At 44.9% G+C, this 18,867-nt stretch overlaps 6 protein-coding genes across 7 annotated transcripts; 4 read left to right on the top strand and 2 right to left on the bottom strand.

Annotated features, from left to right (window-relative positions):
- Positions 1 to 241: 241 nt before the first annotated feature.
- LOC6543709 (protein tipE) lies at positions 242 to 9,642 on the top strand. Of its 2 annotated transcripts, XM_015157825.2 has the most exons (6): positions 242 to 629; positions 5,377 to 6,676; positions 6,829 to 7,024; positions 7,082 to 7,255; positions 7,316 to 7,552; positions 7,938 to 8,773. In XM_015157825.2, the coding sequence occupies exons 2-6, from the start codon at positions 6,400 to 6,402 to the stop codon at positions 7,993 to 7,995; spliced, it is 942 nt and encodes a 313-aa protein (XP_015013311.1). In that variant the 5' UTR covers positions 242 to 629; positions 5,377 to 6,399; the 3' UTR covers positions 7,996 to 8,773. The 2 variants fall into 2 exon arrangements, with proteins under 2 accessions (XP_015013311.1, XP_001971852.1); XM_001971816.3 differs by lacking the exon at positions 242 to 629 and having other exon boundaries at positions 6,377 to 6,676; positions 8,730 to 9,642.
- On the top strand, positions 1,396 to 2,273 carry LOC6543711 (V-type proton ATPase subunit e). The gene has a single exon (XM_001971818.3). It carries the CDS (start codon positions 1,531 to 1,533, stop codon positions 1,783 to 1,785), a length of 255 nt encoding a protein of 84 aa, XP_001971854.1. The 5' UTR covers positions 1,396 to 1,530; the 3' UTR covers positions 1,786 to 2,273.
- LOC6543710 lies at positions 2,924 to 5,597 on the top strand. The gene is made up of 2 exons (XM_001971817.3): positions 2,924 to 4,963; positions 5,377 to 5,597. The coding sequence occupies exon 1, from the start codon at positions 3,607 to 3,609 to the stop codon at positions 4,951 to 4,953; it is 1,347 nt and encodes a 448-aa protein (XP_001971853.1). The 5' UTR covers positions 2,924 to 3,606; the 3' UTR covers positions 4,954 to 4,963; positions 5,377 to 5,597.
- A 72-nt stretch (positions 9,643 to 9,714) lies between the features above and the next one.
- Positions 9,715 to 13,486, top strand: LOC6543683. Its single transcript, XM_001971815.3, has 8 exons — positions 9,715 to 10,833; positions 10,896 to 11,106; positions 11,400 to 11,484; positions 11,543 to 11,745; positions 11,801 to 11,967; positions 12,025 to 12,319; positions 12,396 to 12,533; positions 12,606 to 13,486. The coding sequence occupies exons 1-8, from the start codon at positions 10,688 to 10,690 to the stop codon at positions 12,933 to 12,935; spliced, it is 1,575 nt and encodes a 524-aa protein (XP_001971851.1). The 5' UTR covers positions 9,715 to 10,687; the 3' UTR covers positions 12,936 to 13,486.
- A 17-nt stretch (positions 13,487 to 13,503) lies between these two features.
- LOC6543682 (cilia- and flagella-associated protein 298) lies at positions 13,504 to 14,445 on the bottom strand. The gene is made up of 3 exons (XM_001971814.1): positions 14,071 to 14,445; positions 13,699 to 13,968; positions 13,504 to 13,638 (listed from the first exon to the last, which is right to left on the bottom strand). Exons 1-3 carry the CDS (start codon positions 14,443 to 14,445, stop codon positions 13,504 to 13,506), a joined length of 780 nt encoding a protein of 259 aa, XP_001971850.1.
- A 142-nt stretch (positions 14,446 to 14,587) lies between these two features.
- LOC6543681 (ero1-like protein) lies at positions 14,588 to 18,011 on the bottom strand. Its single transcript, XM_001971813.3, has 5 exons — positions 17,529 to 18,011; positions 16,881 to 17,144; positions 15,484 to 16,169; positions 15,118 to 15,426; positions 14,588 to 15,056 (listed from the first exon to the last, which is right to left on the bottom strand). The coding sequence occupies exons 1-5, from the start codon at positions 17,667 to 17,669 to the stop codon at positions 15,005 to 15,007; spliced, it is 1,452 nt and encodes a 483-aa protein (XP_001971849.1). The 5' UTR covers positions 17,670 to 18,011; the 3' UTR covers positions 14,588 to 15,004.
- Between the last annotated feature and the right edge of the window lie 856 nt (positions 18,012 to 18,867).

Here is an 18,867-nt window from a genome sequence, read left to right as displayed (position 1 = left end):
GTTTTTACAATATCGCTGTGGCCATATTTGCAATGGCATTTTTATTTTTTACCATTTAGCAAACCCTTAGATCTTTTAGCTAACATAACTTTTCTTGGACCAAGCACTTTTCAGCATCACTGGCTAAAGCTCTTTCCCTTCCATTCTCCAGCTGGGAGCAACAGCGGCCAGCGATGACGTAAAGCCAGTCGGCGCAGGCGCCCAGCGATCCCCGCCAGAAAGAGAGGCCCCCGATGGGCAAAAGCTGAGAAGTGTCAGAACTCAGAAGTGGCATAAACAGCAGGGAAACGTAACGAGTTCTCCTGTTTGGAATTTTCTCGGCTCGCCCAGCCACGGGGAAATGGTGGAAAAGTGCAGAAACGCAGCAATTGTGGCACTTGCTTAGCTAAGGATCAAAAAGAAGGTCTAATAAACCGTAGAGTTCCGTCGAAGAGTGAGCCATGTGCGGGTTATGAAACGATTTTGAAGGCACACTGTGTGCAACTGTGACTGTGACTGCGATTGCTGCCAGTGTATTGGTGTGGTTAACCTGCCCCCCAAGTCCAACAAACCCCTTTCCCCACGTGTGTGCGCGCCCCAGTAGCAGGAACGTAAATAAACCTCGGAGCTGAAACATCCTTAATTTACATGTGAGTACTGAACGAGAAACTGAAAATGGTAATCGAATGCAGGATCCTTCGATGACCCTCAAAATCGTTGCCTACTTCTAAGCGCACTGTCCATTGATTGGCATGCAACTAGAATTGCTCCCTGCGGCCATTGATTATTCCATTTGGTCCCTGATAAAACCAAAGTGGAGCGTGTTCAGTGGTTGTGTCAGTAGAAAGGACATTGTAACCAATCTTGTGATACCCTGTAATCATCATGCCAAGAATATTATATGTGTATATACTATGTCTACCAATCTCCCAAACACTCACAAAGTGCGTCATTCTTAGATCCCTTCATTCAGTATTTGACATAAATTTTTAATAGGTTTGTAGTGGAATCACGAAACTTTACCTATAAATAGAGTTACAAATAGGTATATTAAATCTAAAAAAAAAAACAGATTTCGTTGTGAAATTTATAAAAGGTCAACCCATAATAATTTCAGTAATAATAGCTAGGCAATTATAATTTCCTACATGAACGGAAATAAAAAAATCGTTATATGTAGAAGTTGAAACTTAAAATAAAGCTATGGAATCGCCTTAAATAGAAAAAAATGAAGCAAATATCTTTATCTATCTATATGTTTGAACCAATTCTACAATTGTTTTTGCAAAATAAAATGTAGAATGAAATTCCAATAAAAACCCTTTTTAACAATAATTAATTAATTAGAGTAATTAAAAAGTATTAAATTAAGCCGCCAAACCAACTGTTGGCCAGTGTTGAAAGAGATTGAGTGTGCTAGTGTTGGGCAACGGGTGGCATGAGCGGATTTCGGTGAGACGCGTTAGTAGATTTCCGCCAGCACAGATGATTAATAAAAACAGAATTTAATTTAACGCAAAAAAAGGAAAGTGGAGAAAATTAGCAACAGCCATGGAAGTATTCTTGACGATCATCTTCTTCACCGTCTTCTGGGCGGCGGTGGCCAAGTACGGACCCATCCTGATGACCAAGCAACCGCACGATGACCTGGTGCGCTGCATTTTCCTCCTGACCGCCGTCGTCTGCTGGCTTTTCTGGCTGTGCTGCTATTTGGCGCAACTGAATCCACTGCTGGGGCCGAAACTTAATGGAAACACCATCCGGATCATTGCCTCGTCCTGGGGAAATCCCATCAAGGAGGGATAAGGGCGTCCCGCCTAGGGATCTCCACATATGTAGCTAATCTCTGGCGGATGCTTCTTCCCCGGATTTCGGGATCTTAAGCCACATCACACACAATCGGGAGCTCCACGGAGGAAGTGGCTTCGCCAAACTCATTTTGTACTTCAATACTGGCACGCTGATAAGGTTGGGCTATCCAATCCAAAGATACGCCCCACTATTTCCAAACTAATCCCATTAACCTCTTGATGTACACTTTAACTGGACATTTTGCTGTTGTTTATATCTCAATTTCTTTGATCAGCATGTATACCTGTTTATTGCAAAGCATAAGCCATGTATTCTAACCATAAATCCAATGATTGCAATTTTTCAATTGACAATCTTGCCACATGAGCGATTTTTGTAGCCAGATTACTATTTACCTTTTTTTCCGTAGTGTAGATAATTTACTAATCGGTTATTGAATTTGTGATTTAGTTACTGGCAAATATAGAACAATTTTTCGTATACTTTTCTATTCGTTTATTTATTATAAGTTTCTAGAACATTGAAAACAAAAAGAGCTAGCAACGTATAATATTAAGTTTATACATACTTAACCACCACATACTACCGATTTAGTTAATATTTTTTCAAGATAAGCACCACATACTCCCGATTTAGTTCATATATTTTCAATTATATTTGTTTTTCAAGTAGTACATATCTATCTTTGAAAATGTGTCCTGTCGGAAGTGCAATTTATGTTATTTTTAGAATGATGCATCCCGAATAGGGCTATTGTATTTTCGCATAAATGTGGAAGGGGGCGTGCCCGGTGGTGGAATATAACTGGAGCAAACACAAAGTTCCCGCACATGGCGCACTCGGTGCACTTGCACTCTTGGCCATGTGGAGGCCGACTTAATCAATGGGAACGCTGGCTGGGAATGGGTATGGCCCGAGCGGAGCCAACTTGGCGGGCGTGGGCAGGGGAGCGGGGGCTGGAGCTGGAGAGCGGGGGATTCATGGAGCAGCAGGGGTGGCCTGCTCTTTTCAGCAATATGTGAATGCGGAACTATTGATTTTGCAATAAAAGTGCGCGCGCAGAGCCGAGATTTATGCCAAAAGCGGAGAGTAGCGAATTCCACGAGACCCGCCACGATGTGTGCCATGTTGTCGGCGGTCAGTGAGGAGAAACCGGAGAGCTAGAGAGCTGTGAAATCCGGAGACTCAAAGCCGAGCCGAATGCAGTCGCCAGTGCGGAGCAGAAAGCCTTGGGTCACGAGCCACCAGCTGCCAGTAACTCGAAGGGAAAAAATAATTGCCATAGAACAGCACTGCTCAAGAATTAACAAATAATTGTACATAAATCATAAAAATCCCAATATTAACCAGATAATTGTGTAAACGAGCGGAATCCCTGTAACTGTGTGAATTTGCTCCCCCCAAAACTGAAAGGGGAAACCCACTGGCACGTGATGCAACCAACGTATGGATGGGCCCAGTGATTAAAGTGAATTTCTGTGGGGTCAGCTAGCCAAAAATCGATAGGTTTGTGGCCTATCCAAGGAACGTGTCCTCCAGCTGGAAACGTGCGCAGCCTGCCGAGTTACCAATTTTCCCATTTTGTGGACCCATAGAAAAGTCGGAGGAAAATCTCAACCTACGCAGGGTTATATAACCGCACAACATACAACACCGCCCACGCAATTTTGCAGCTAAATCGATAGACTAAAAACCGACATGACGAGCTTCTAATTGGATTGCACGCGAGGGATTAACCAGCACAGGGATTAAAGAGGAGGCACCAGTGACCACCCACTTGCTACTTGGAATTACAGGGTAGTCGAGCGTTGAGAAATGGGCAAGAAAAAGGTGCCCGTTGAGGACCTGGTGGTTCCGCCGCAGGACACCCGGATATGCGGCACCATATGCATCTGCCAGATGACCCTGGTGCTCAGTTCCGTGGCTCTGGTCTACCTCACGGTTGCCATATACATGCCCTCCACCAGGGCCTTCAAAAGCGGCATTGATCCCACGCCGGTTATGTGCACCACCACACGGGCGGTGAACAAGGACAACTGCGAGTGGGGCAGCTGTGGCGAGTGGTGTCTGAGCAAGACTTCCGGAGCCTGCATCCAGATCTACGTGAATCTACGTAGCAATGGCAGCAATCTCATATTCCAGAACTGCACCAACTCGGCCAATAAAACGTGCTACGGCATCGACCAGGATCGGGCGGACAAGGCCAGGTGCATCAATGATGAGTGCAAGAATCTCACGGGAACCTTCAACTGCACCGCTGGCCAGTGCCTGAACATCACGGATGCCTTCGAGTGTATCTTCCACAATAGTGATGCGCCAGTCAAGTGTTCCGGCAGGCGGGGAAAGATCAACTGCATGGACATCAGCGGATTGTACTCCTGCAGTCGAGGAACCTGCCGGAAGATCAGGACGCCCTACAACTGCGACCGGAGGTGTGTGGACATACCCACCCGGAACAAGAACGTGGTGGTCCTCAGCGGGGACAAGGTCTACCTGTCGCAGTGCCAGAATGCCATCAATGCCGAAACCCTGGAGGAGGTGTGGAATGAATCCAGCGACAATGTGGCCATGACATCGTGCTACTTCATCAGGCACACCTCGGACCAGGTGGATGCGGTGGACTGCATCAATGGCTCCACTTTGGAGACCAACATGCTCAGCGATCTGACGAACTTCACATATCTGAGCCACCTGCATGTGTCGGTGGCCACTCCAGTGCCGGAGATAGCACCCCCCGATGTGGACCTAACCATTTCCAACGAGTCCAAGCTGATGATCAACCTGGAGGGGTGTGTGAACACCCTGATGGACGAGTGCAAGGAGTTCCTGAAGGACTTCGGGCGCGATGGCAGCGATCACAATGCCCGGGCCCGCTTCCCGTGCTTCTATTCGCCCGGAAAGAAGGACGTGGTGGTGGCCCGCTTCGACCTGGAGGTCACCTATCGCCAGTTTGTGTTCGCCTCGGTGGTGCCATCGGTTCTGTTCGTGGTCTCGTGCTCCATCCTGATCATGTGCCAGACCACCGTCTACGTGGGCGACGATGCCAAGATGCGGTTCAAGGGATGTGTGGACACGGAGACGGTCCTGAACAAGAACAACGTGGGCGCACCCACCAATGGCGACATGGGCGGGGGCGGCGGCGATGAGGTTATGGCCCTATGAGATCCGTCACGTAAGCTCTATATTTCGGTACTCTAATATCTGGACATCTCGTCTCTATAATGAATTTTCTCTGACGACTTGCAGTCTTTGCGGTAGCCCACATGTGAGAGGTCTACCAGGTGTTCTAGGTCTCTATGCTCAATACCCCTTGTTCCGAATTCCATAGAACGTAGAACAGTCTCTAGATTTATTCCACCTTATAAGACATCAATAGATACTAGAACAGAAGAGCTAATAGTCAGGAGCTATACACCCCCAGTTTCCTACTTTCCAATAGAAAAGTTGGAACAGAAATAATGGCTATACCCATCCTAACTCCTTGTTTAGAAGAGCGATAGTTTATAACCCATAACTTAGGTAGTTCCTTAACTTTCCCTTAATGCTTTAATCTCTTGTACTAACATGTAGTACTGTATCTTCCAGGCATTCCTCTGCTCCAGGAAGACAGTCCGACACACCAGACGGGAGTCTTCGCTTTGCAATAATTGGAGTTGGGCACCAGCTGAAGTCAGGAACACAATCGAGCAACTTGAAATTCTTTGTAATCCTTCCATCGAACTTTTGACACTCCGACACCCCAACACACAGAAAGACACAGAGACCACACCTCAGAGGCTTGCAAGGACACTACTGAGCTAACCAGGACAAACTGAATCTCACAGACCGAAACCCAATGCGAGGCGCTTGACATTCTCAAGATACGACGATCGGCAGATCTGAAGACAATATTAGTATATTTTTCGACTGTTTAGTTCGGGATTAATTTAATATTTTTTTTTTTGAATAGGGCCAGAGGCTGCAGGACTTGTAGGATATAGCAGGAGATTTAAGGGCGAGGTTATATTTAAAGTTATTGCAATTATGGAACTTAGTTTTATCTAGGGAGTAAACGCACACACGCACGCACACCCACATGCACAGCACACACACAGATACACCCACAACAACACACACCACACCACCAGAATCGGCTGAAGATATAGAAGATATAGAACAAGGTTCAGTCACCGGGAGAGAGGGCAGAGAAATTCAAAAATGGCTTAGAGTGAGGGATGCGTGATCAAAAATCTAAAGAAAAATCTCGAAACGACAACTAGTCGATAAAGTCAAAGCAAAATAAGTTAACCCCAAAAGGCTAACACAAAAACATAATAAGCATTAATTTAGATAAAAAATAATAATAATAAAAAAAAACAAAACGATTTAATATACAAAGAATACAAAATAAGAAATACATTTTCCATTTCGGCTATAAAAATAAGGCAGATGGGCGCAGGAGATTGTTAGAAGATTAGGCTAAGGGATCCCCAAGCAAGCGAGATCTTAATTGTTGTAGAAGCGCGAATGTTAGCGGTGTTCATTTTAAAGGCTTTTACCGATCCAACTACAAACTAAGCACCCCACACGAACCCACACCCAAAACCAAGAGAACCGTATTTCTCCGCCATGAAGAAGAGCTCCACGCTGACCACGACCACGTCGATGCCGGCGAGTCCGACACTCTCGGCGCAGACGCTCTCCGCCAGCAAGATCAGCCTGAACAGCAGCCGGTGCGGCTCGGCGGGATCGGGATGCGGATCCGCATCCGGTTCGATGCGCTCCGCCTGCCAATCCCCGGTGCGGCCGGGGAGCGGATGCGTGGACGCCATCAAGGCCAAGCGCGAGGAGATCGAGATGGACACGCTGCTCGAGAAGGCAAAGTTCTATACCTCCGTGTGCCTTGGTGAGATTACGGGTGGCAAAAACTGCTTGTACATAAAGCAGCGGTCTGGGCATCTATATAGAATCTGCCAAATGAAGTACAACCGCTGCATTGTTTACAAGCAACCTGACTTCTTGAATACCCTGCCTAACTGTCATGCTTCTAACCCCCAGGTACGACTGCCATTTTGTCGGTGTTCACATTCCTCTTCCTGATACCCTTCGTCGTGGACCCCGCCATCTCAACGATCATAGCGGACTATGATCCAGTGCCGGTGACCTGCATCGTCATCGACCACATCTACGCGGAGGGCATCAAGAACTGCAGCTGGAGCTCCTGCCGCGAGGGCTGCACCTCATCACTCACCAAGTCGGTCCTCAGTACGCCTTATTATATACATTATATACATATTCGCCTTACTCCCAGGTGCCATCAGTTGTTTGTCAACTATACGCGCATCCCGTTCAGCGAATGGGAGCGCAATCCTCGGGACCTAGACACGGTCAACTGGGATGTGAGCTATACCAAGTTTCTGATCAACTCAGAGGGTTGTGGCTATCCACCCACGACCAATTGCAGTATATTTGCCAGGCAATATGGGTGAGTGAGAAGATCGCTGGAGCCCATCACTACGAGATTCCTAACCCGAATCCTTACCAGGTTCTCGCACATCGGAGAGCCCTTCCCCTGCTACTACAGCAGGGCGTATCCGGAGGTGGTCATCGGTCGGTACTCGTGGGAGAACAACCTGTACCACTTGATCCTGTCACTGATCATACCGAACGTGCTCTTCGCCATCTCGATCGGGGTGCTCAGCTATTGGTACTGCCCCTGCTGCGAGAAGGCATGCAACAAATCCTCGCGGGTCTACGCCGAGAAGTTCCCGACCAAGGAAGAGTGAGTGCTATTCCGTACCAGCTGTCCCGCATCTTGTTCTCATTCATTGCGAAAAGTTTGGCAAATTTTAAAACCCCCGTATTCGTATTCGTATCCGTATCCGTATCAGTATCTGTATCTGTAAATTACACACCTAGATCCATGGACCATGTACTCATTGTGCCTTGTATGAAGATATTGTCGAGAATCAAAAAGCCGTTTTGTCATGCTGTATCCTCCTATGAATGTATAACTTCTGCTTTTTGTTAATCGTTAAGAAATTGGCCTAATCCATAAGTCGAACCACGAATGTAACCCTTAGTTTCCCTGTTTATTTACTTCCCAATAGCCTTTGTATTCTATTAGCTTTTGTTATCTTCTCTATACTACTCTATATTACTTTCAGGATCGTTAACTGCATGAAATGTAACACGGAAAAGTCGTTGTCCTTGAATGTATTTTGAATATGATCTAATCAAACCGCGAGTGCCCGACCTTTGATCCCCAGAAATGTATTGTGATAGGTTAAGTGCGATGGTATTTGCTATATAATCCCTGGATCCATCGATCCAGATATATATCGATCTTGCACATATTGTGTGGCACCAAGTTCTAGCTAGTCCACTGAAAAAAAAAACACTCGCATCTATTTGAAACCCAATACAAATTGTTACTCTGAAGTGTCCTTAGCAATTACTGCCTTCCTTAATATTTCCAATTGTAGTCTCGTTTTCCTTATCGCACAAAAGCAAAACACCATTCGAAAGGAATTTTGTATGGTTTATACACACGATCACTCAAAAAAGAAATACAATCAAAACTCACAAGAAATGTACTCAAAATATTAAAGTTATAGGCTCAAGCAATACAGATAAATTACAAAAGGTTTCTTTCATGTTTAAATTAATTAGTTGACACTCGGGATCGCAGCATTTCCCTTTCCCTTTTTTCTATAGTCCATAATGATATAATAACATATCGAATACCCTCAAGTTAAAACGATCTTATACTAGAATGGCTTTAGAAAATGTTTTTGCATGCTTTTCTTTTGATCTATTAGAAATGTTTGTTAATTTCTATTCTAGAATGGCATGATCCGTTTATCCCAATCTATTTAGCAATATATAAATATATATATACCGCTTTAATCTGACTAGCATTGATTAAGAAATCTGTTCCAATCGCATTCCAATTCTAGCAAACTTCTGTGTCACAGTGACGAAGATGATGATATGGAATACTAGCAAAAATAATATTAGTTAAAGCCCTTAACAAATAGCAAATTCAACTTTGTAGTCTGTACCACACATAGCTTACCTAGATATATATATACAAGCATATAGTATTCCATTTGCCATCACATCGGACGATATATATATATATATAAATCAAGCGGAGCATCGCCGAAGGAGTAACTTTTTCTCAGCCATTTTATTCAACATTTAGCGCTCAAGAGATTTGTTAACATAAACTTTGCAATCATATTGTTATGCTAGTTATATGAAAATTTTGTTGGCTTCAATTGGCTTTTTTTTTTGGAGGCGGTCGCGATGCTCCAATCTCGACTTCGATTTTCACAGAGATAATACCAATACCAATTAATGAGTCGCTTGTTTTCAACAAATTGTGATAGTAGTCATAAAAATATTAAGTAAATTCGTAAAACTAACTAAAACGGAAGCGAAAACCAAAAAACCAATCAAACAAACAATTGTATAGAACCGAATCCGCTCCAGGCCGCGAAACTCGGCGAAGATTCATAGAAACGGGGCGGTACGAACTCCAGAATGAAATAAACCCAGAAAGATAGATATACCACAAGATACCAGATACAATTCATTGGGGATAAGCAGCGGAACCAAATTATTCACTCACAACACGCTCACATTGGGACACTCTCAACATTTTTGAAATAGTTTTAACGATCTTATGTAAAAACCAACATCTAAACGGATTATAACAGTATACATATATAGACATATATATATAGATATATATACGTATACATATAGCTTAGCAGAACCGATATAACGCACGTTGCTTATGAGAATTTTTTAAATCATACAAACCAAACCGAAGAACAAACCAATTTGAATGCAAAACGATTAAAATTTTTTACTTAACGTGTCTTTATCAATAAACAAATTAAACCAGCTAACGGCCTATTTAATAAACAATTCAAAAATGAAAGAAACCAAAACAAATGTGGAGAAATGCTAAACAAAACCCAAAGCTGTTTTTTTTACTTAGCGAATTCGGGGCGAGAGTAGCGCAAAACAAGGACACGCTGGTGGGGAGGGGGCATCCTCTCCAGGCGCAGGCGTGCTTCCCAGGATCCGGAACCGTTTGTTGAGCTGGCTCCATCCCTGTCCCGGTTTCCATTTCACTCAAGGGTTTATTTTGGCCTGGGCCCCATCACTTTCGCTTTCGCTTTAGAAAAAGTAAAAGTGCGCAGTGTCCTTTGGCAGTCCTGGCATTACGCACTCCTTCCGCTCCGGGTTTCAGTCAGGACTCAGTTGCCGTCGGGAGTGGACGTGCGAAAATCGGGCAAATAGGCGCCTTCAAGCAATCAGAACTCATCCATCAAACATTTACTGCGTTTATGCGTTGCACTTTTCGCGCAGAGTGCCAATTCGTGTGTGCATAAACGAAAACAAACGTTTAAATGAAATGCGTGAAAGGGCGAGTCGCAACCCTGTAAACTCAGTATAATTTGGGTGGCAACTCCGTCCGCAAATGAAAAGCAAATTGGACGAGTCCTTAACTGGTTGAATCTCGCCTTGGCGGCGTTTGAACGTCAGACGTCCCAGTTCCCCACCTGCCACTCCACATATCGCTTTCCCGCACGTCCGAGTGATTTTAAATTCCAATGAGCCAAGCTAACTAAAATAGAACAGCAGAAGCCACCCACCCACCAACCACCACAAACAAACCAAAAACCACCCACCCACCAAAGCAACCACCACCCACCAAACCAAAAAGGAATCACCTTGAGAACGGCGTAGGGTGACAATACATAGGACCGCATTGGGCAGGAGGAGCAGGGCCGGAAGTGGGCCACCAAATCAACAAGTCGTAAATTAGCAGAGAATTAGATACTGAACCCACAGCCAGGCGCCATTACCAGGTGGGAGACCCCGTACTAGTACAGGATAAATGGGGCGGCGCAAGGACAAACCGCGGGTGATTCCCGAACAGGATGCGCGCATCTGTCGCGCCATCTGCCTGTGCCAGCTGACCATGGTGCTGTCCTGCGTGTCCATCGTCTACCTGAGCGTGGCCATATACTCGCCCTCCCTGAAGTGGGTATCTACTTTATAGCCTCCCCGTTGGTAACCCACTCATAAATAGATCCTGTTCTCAGGGCCTTCAAATCCGGGTTCGAGCTGGATCCCGTCATGTGCCAGACGGTGGATCGCCAGATGCCCAACAACTGCCCCTGGGCATCCTGCGGCGAGTGGTGCCTGACCAAGACCAGTGGCTTCTGCCCCCAGATCCACTCAATAGTGCGACGCAACGGCACCGATATACAGCTGAACAACTGCACCCGAGTGACCAACACATCGTGCGCCATGGTGAGTTTATAGCACCTCCCTAGGATAAATAGTTCCGAAACGACAATTGGTAAACTTTTGTGACCAACTGTAGCACTGCCCTAAACCAAGCAAACTAATGGAAGACGTCATCGTCTTGGGCATCCTGCTGTAGGAAAAGTTGTGCCATGACTCATACTTTGCTTCCTCCACTTCTGGTGGAAAGACGATGAGGCGTGTAAAGTATTTGCCGCTCAGTTTTAATAGCCACTTGGCGCCACGAGAGTTTAACGATCATCGAACGGCCATTATCCTTCTTTATTCTCTCCCCACAGATTGACCTGAGTCGGCTGAACAAGTTCAATTGCAACAATGGCACCGCCTGCAACAACATCAGAGGGGTCTTCAACTGCTCCAATGGTAAGTTGCATGCTTGAGACCCTGTGAATGTTCACTAACTGATTGCTTTTCACCGAAGGACACTGCAAGAACATGTCGGAGTTCTTCCTGTGCCACCACAAGGCCGACGGACTTACGGTCAATTCGCAGAAGGATAACACCAAGCTGAATGGCTTCTTCGAGTGTCACGGGGTGCACTGCACCAAGATCAAGAAGCCCTTCAGCTGCGATCGTTACTGTTCCAAGATAACAACTACCAATGTCAACACCCTCATTATGCATGTAAGCTGGAGATGGAGTAAAATTTCAAATGGTAGTAAGACATTAATCCTTTCAGGAGGACAATCTCATTGCAGCCGATTGTGAGAACGCAGTGGCTTTCAACCAGGCCCGAGGATCCGAGCATGGCGTGCGTATCGAACCCTTCGAGTTCTGGAAAGAGGATGATGGCAACCTGTTGACCAACTGTGCCACAGTCACAAGAGAGTCGGACAATCGCATCACGTAAGTCTAAACGAAAAAGTGGAAACAGTAACAGCTCACAATCTGATATTCCGAAAGTGCCACGGATTGCATAAATGGAACCCTCCTGGAACACGACACCTTGCCCGCTCCCTTCATGAACTTCACACAGTTCTGGGCAATCTATGAGAACAGCACCAGGTCGGTGGATCCCGAGCAGAGGTACCTACCCAATCAGGCCAACCTGACCATCTACAGCTGGAAGAAACTGTTCATCAACCTGGAGGGCTGCGTGAACACACTGCGTGGGGAGTGCAAGGACTTTGTGGCTCGCTATGGCAACGATGGCGACAACAATACCGCCCAGTCACGCTACCAGTGCTACTACAACAAGGTTTGTTGGGGAATACACACCATTTGAATTCCAGCTCTGGCATCAGTTTACCTCACGTTTATATTGCCTCTTACAGGACTCGAATGTGGAGTTTGTGGTTGCACGCTACGATTTGGACAAGGTTTACAGGGAACTTGTAGTCTCGCTGATTGTGCCCATTGTGCTCTTTGTGATCTCCTCTATATCGTTATGTATAATCACCAAGTCCGTAAAGGTGGGTGGCTTACTCCGCAAGAAAACCATCTTCATCATGTATAATTTATACTCTATTTCTACCTTTGTCCAGGTGGGGGACGATGCTAAGATGCGTTGTGTTTGTGCCGGCGATGACTCAGATAATGATGGTCCCTTTGGCCCAGGACTAGCCAACAAGCAGCAGGATCAGATGTATGATACAGACGACGACGTCGTAGACCTAGAGCACCAAGCAGTGGATGGTCAAGAAATGTCAGACCACGGACTACCGCTGGACAACCAAGAGTTAATCGGAAGCACCAAGTCGCTGATACCAATCAGTCCCGCCGGAGATTCGGGCACTACAGAACAGAACTTCGACCAGGATCAGGAGAAAGCCACTACGTGCGATGTCCCGGAGAAACCACTAGTCATACTTTAAGCGGATTAACCGCATCTCACCGTGCAAGTCGCATCGAAAAACAAAAGGATTCCAGAAAGGACTACTGGAAAACCATAGAAAACAGCACCAAACTTAAGACCTGTGCATTGTACAAGGGGAACTGAATTTAAATTCTACTCAGCGCATTTATACAACGTTTACACCAACTAACAGATAAATGGAACGGATCTTAACTTTTCATGGTTGAATAAGGATAATCATTCATATATACTGGACATATAGCCCCCAGATGAACAACGACGGGATGGCCGAGCTTTATTTACCCGATCCCCATTCTAACCGTTGCAGCAGATGCGCCTTAGACAAAGTTGCATTTATATAGATTATATAGCATAAACCAACTGACATCTGCTGAACGAAGCAAAAGAAAAAGCACCAGGACAGACCAAGGATATAGGCATCCGTCTCGCCTTAACTCTCGACTTTGTAGCTATGCAATATTCAGCGATTTCTTAAACTAGTTAAACCGGTGGAGCAACAGTACCTACTTATATCTGATATACTTATACTCGAATTATAGCAAATAAAACACCATTTGGAATTCTCTCTACAAAAAAGGTCCTACCTTGAGTTCCTCCTGGCGGCGAAAGGCCTCGGCCATCATCTGGCGACGCAAGGGTTCGGAGATCACGGCCTCGCGTCCCGGTGGTCCTTCACCAAGTTGATTCAGCTTCACGACCACCTGGTTAAGTACAAGGATGGGTTATGGCGGAAATAGGTAAGATATCATAGGGAAAACCACCTTGGTTTTGTCGTTCTGACCCAAGTAGTCGCTCATGAGCTTCCCCATCAGCATCTGGCGTCCTGCAAACCAGAACTGCGCCTTGGAGGGCTCGATGACCTCCTTGGAGGCCTGGGTGCCAGTCAGATCCTCGGTATTGGTGAACTCCATGCGAATGGTGTCGTGTGGCGGCAATTGCATGGGATATACAATAGTGACAGCACCACGCAGGAGGTTCAATGCCTCCTCAACGATCTTTAGAGTCAAGTTCTTTGAGGATTTAGCCAGGCGCTAAAGGGAATGTTGGCAAGCAGTTAGAATTAACGATTCTAAGTTTCGGGCTTTTAAATATCTTCAAAGTTCGAGTAGAAATCTACATTTCCAATACTTTACCCGATCCACCATAGCCTTGGCATCGGTTACGGCACCTGCCAGGACCTTTTGCATCGCCTCCGTGGGTTGCTGTCCATTCCGGCGGAGGAGCGGATCCTTGTTGATAGTGAATCCTCCCGACGGTATGCACTTATCCGCCCAGATATCCTTAAGCTTGAGCTCCTCCCTCTGCTCCTCGTTTAGGCCAATCATTTCAGCCGGTAACATGGTGCCATGTTCGGCCAGCTCCTCAATCTCCATGCAGACACGCTGAATCTTGAGCTGACCATTGTGGAGAGCTACAAGCTCGCGCAGCACAGTATCGGTCTTCTCTGTAACACTTGTCTCATAGAGGAAGATAACCTCGTCTCCGCGTTTCACATTAAGAAGTACCATTTCGCACAGAAAATATAGTCACAAGAGCAATCAAGTGCAGATCGACTGGATAGCAATTTGTAAATGTCACAAAAGCCGACAGCTGGAACGGCAAACAACTTGGTTGCTAGGACCCGTATCGATGGAGACGTTAAAGAGGGGGTTTCAAAACATACAGAATTTATTTTAGGTCCTTGTGTCGTAAGGTCGTGTTATTGCACAATGCGTTTACTTGCTCATTAAGTTCCGCTCACAAACTCCTCCAGATACAATAAATACTATGCTAACTTACAATAAACACCTGCATCCTTCATGGTCTTTTTTTGTCATTTGGTTTAGGGTGATACGGTGCGCTAAAGTACAAGTAGCCTAGGGTAATAGTTTGTATGTACAGGGAAGCAGCTATCCTGGGGTTGCTAGCCTCTGGCCGGTAAAATGTTACGAACTATGGGAGGGAAACCGCATTCAGGAGGAAGCCCAAGATGCACCCCCAGCGATGTGCGTATGAATTAACTACTACGTGGCTCATGTGAGGCGAATGAGATCCGGCTCGTCACTCGGTTAGTGCAGACTGGATGGGTTACCTCAGCACGCGCCGGAAGTTCTCCATCTCGTATATACTGTTAGATAGTCTAGAAGCAAATGTGAAGTTATATATGTTCCAGAAAAGTCTCTTTACCCTTTAAGACGCACCTGCCAAAAGCATTAAATAGAGCTACAATTTCCGTTCGCGACAGCCTGAAGATGGGATCCGCTTCGATGTGCGGCTTGTCCCACAACCCGCTTTCCGTGGCCAGATTGAGCTTCTCTGAGTAGAGAATCTTCAGAGCAGTACCCAATCCCTGCGTCTGCAGCTTTCCCCACAGCTTGCACTTGTCGCAACCCACGCAGCTCATAATGCGGGATATGTTGCGGAACTTCTCCTTGTAGTCGTGCTTGAACTTAATAGAAGCAATCCCATTACTGAAGAGGGCGTTCTCGTCAAAGTGGGATTGGAAGTTTCTGCAAAATGAAGCTACATTAAAATCTTTGTGCAAGAAGAGGAAACCCTTGACTCACTCTATAACACTCAACATATCGTTGATGGCTAGTTTAACCTCTTCATCCTCCTCCGCGATGCCTGTGTAGTAATCTTCCCGCCGCAGATAAGGAGCTGCCTTGGCCAATGCGCGCAGTTCTATCAGATAGATGAAGTAGAGGTTGCGAAGCCAGTGCGGACCCTCACCGCCTGTGGTTTCTGGACTAAAGCGTCGCTTAAACTCCTTTACATTGGGACCCCAGATTCCCTGCGGATCGAGGAAGTCCTTCGACTCAGACAGCAGGTATTTGGAGCACAGATGAATATTGATACTAGAGTGGAGGCCAGAAATGATGCGGTAAAAGGCACGCTGCTCCAAGCACACATCGCGCAGATCCAAATGGGGCACGTAGTTAGAGAACTTGTTAGCCGTCTCGTTGTTGCCACCGAAACAGTTCTCCAGATAGATACTCTTCCAGATCCGATGTGCCGACTCGCCCTTATAGCCGGTGTACCGCTCGGGATTTAGGAGCAGATCCACATACTGGGAGCCTTCCTCATGATCATCCACGATGCAGAAGTCCTCTTCCGCCTCGTCGTGCTTTGCCCAAAGCTCAAATTCCCGATGCGCCTGGTCACTGATGCTCGTGTCCAGGAATCCCAGAGAGCTGTCAAAGTCCTCTCCATCCGAGCAGCCTGCGCCCCCCACTTGCGCCTCCCGCGTGTACTGTGAAGACAAGATCCAGATGAGGAAGTCAGTAAGGTAAGGTGAGCAGATGTGCAAACAACCGAGCTTAAGTTTTAAGTCAGTCATTATTTCATTGAGCGTTAAGTAATCTTTAACCAAACTGATAAAGCTGTTCACGAATGGCATAATCGGAATAAACAATTATCTATACGCTTATATCATACCTGGTTAATAATATGGTTTTGTTTCTTTTTGCAATGTGCGAGTATAAATTGCTTCTTGTTTATGAAGATAAGATACACTGCTGCTAAAAATATATATTGAACTGCAATTTTTTGAGTTATCTGTTAATATATAATGGCTTTTGTTCCTCGTTCTTTCTAAAGAATTTTAGTGTTTTGTTCACTATGTGGTATAGTTTATTAGAAAGTGATTAATATTTTAGATATTTTAGATAAGTGGACAATTAAAAAGGGGCGGATGAATGCTCGATGACATGTAAAGACCACGTCAGCATTGCAAAACAAAATCAAAGGCCACATCATTACCAGCGTACGTAGGCTCAGTTGAATATTACGGATTCGGTTCATTCTTGTGGATCGGCAAATATTCGAATAATAATAAATCAACTGCAAACTCATTGAGTGCTTGGGTAGATAGTGGAGTACCACCGATTTAGGAAAAAAAATTTATGAGATAAGGGGCGTAGTGTAGGCGATAGCTCGGTAATGGAAATACCCGGAAACTTACCTTGAACGCGGCCTTCTCTTTGTGCTCTCCCTTGTCCTTAATGCCCTGGGGAATTGCTTGCTCCTCGCAGTTTTCCACCTGGCAGAAGCGGATCGCACAGCGACTGTCATCCGGCCAGAAGGGGCACTCCTGCCGCAGGTTCACCTTGTAGAAGCGGAAGAAGTTCTTCACCAGCAGGCTCTGCAGTCGCGGATAGATCTTCATGTTGTTAAAGTGGTCCACCGTGTCCACATCGCAGCTGCAGTCGTTTATAGATCCCTCCAACTGCGAAATATATAAATATCATACAGTTGCGGTGGGTATTGGAGGTATGCTTATACAAATGGGATCTTTTGTTACGGAGCCCATAAAAATGTAAGTGACTATAGCTGTATACATAATACTGTATAAATAATTAAGTGTACTTCACATACTGTAATATAATTAAGCCAAAACTTACGTTAGCACGAATAACTTTTATACTAAGATAATAAAATGCTATATAGGGATATTCAAGGATCACAGTAATAGTTGCTAAAGGATATACAAAATATGATGAAATAAACTTCTTAATATATTTTAAATAACTGGCTTAAATCGATTTAATTCCTGATTACCGTTACTACCGTTAATACCGTTACTATATGCAATATCCTATTATAAACCTACCTCGCAGAAGCAGTTTTTGCTTGTCTCCGCCTCGTCGATGGCTGCAAAGTATCCTCTGGTGGTGTCCGTCCAGAGCAGGAGCAGGACCAGGACCACCACAGCAGAAGCCCAGAGATTTCTCTGCACTGTGCGTGTTGTCATTGTGTTTTATTGCAAGTGTTGCTATTGTTGTGACTGTTGCTGTTGCTGTTGCTGTCGCTATCGGCTGTAACTGTTTTTGTTGTTCGTTGGGTTTTGTTGTTGCGTGCTCAGTAGTTTTGCGCTTCGCCGACGGAGTGCATCTGAATCCGATTTCCCCACCGGTCTGTTTTCGCACCTGTGATTCCGAATCCCAATTTCACGAGTTTAGCGAACATTTGCGTTTCGCAGCAGCAGCATTGTTGATTTACTTTCGATTCATGATTTTGGACACGTACTTGGCGTTTGTGTGACCGCAGACGCTGAGTGCCGAAACATACTAAAAAATACCTCAGTTCGCGAGCGAAATGCGGTCACTCAGCACAGCAGGTCCTGATCAAATAGAAACAAGTGGGTAAATTTTTGCAATTTACATTAAGACTTAATTTCCTTATTATTCCCATTTGCATTCACATAAGAAATCTGAATGTTTCTACAAAACTTCAACCGGATTCCCCCTAAACAACTCATATAAGCTTAGGGATATTAGAAAATTAAACTTCCGGAAATGGAATTGAGCGTAATTTCGCGCCAATTATTTGAAGAAAGAGCAACCCTCTTTCCAGGGATGAAACATTTTAAAGAAAGAGGTTGCCAGATCGCGTTATGAGGAACAACTCAAAAGGCCGCCCGATTTAAATCTTTAGGAAGACTAAAATATTTCAAGAAAAATTATAATAACAAATTCCTAAAAGCGCGCTCTATTTAAAATTTAAAAAATTTAAAATTTTTAAAGATCTGATATAAGAATCAAGAAATTGTACAAGGTAAATAACCTTATTAAACATTGAAGATACATTGAAGATGTATTAAAGTATACTTTTTGTTTAAGTCTAGTTAAAATTTACTATACGATATATTTTTCTAAAGCCATTTGATTTGAATATGAAATGTGAGCATACCATCATTCCAAATGACTTCTACCGATAATATTCAAGATAACATTCAATCGTCAATCAATTGATTGGTAAATGTGAATATTGTTATGGGTTTCTTCGTCTCCAATATTGATGCAGTTAATTAATTACCTCAAATATTGATTTCGGCTATTCTTCGGCGATGAATGCATCTTTTGTTCCCATGACAAACCCTTCCTCCGACGATGGCACCCCTCAAAGGAGCTCGCGACCCTCGATATGCAAATTGAGGAAACTCGGTCAGA

The sequence above is a fragment of the Drosophila erecta genome, unplaced genomic scaffold, assembly GCF_003286155.1.
Source record: "Drosophila erecta strain 14021-0224.00,06,07 unplaced genomic scaffold, DereRS2 tig00000021-arrow-pilon, whole genome shotgun sequence".
NCBI lineage: Eukaryota > Metazoa > Arthropoda > Insecta > Diptera > Drosophilidae > Drosophila > Drosophila erecta.
This window is presented reverse-complemented; position numbering and strand designations above follow the sequence as displayed.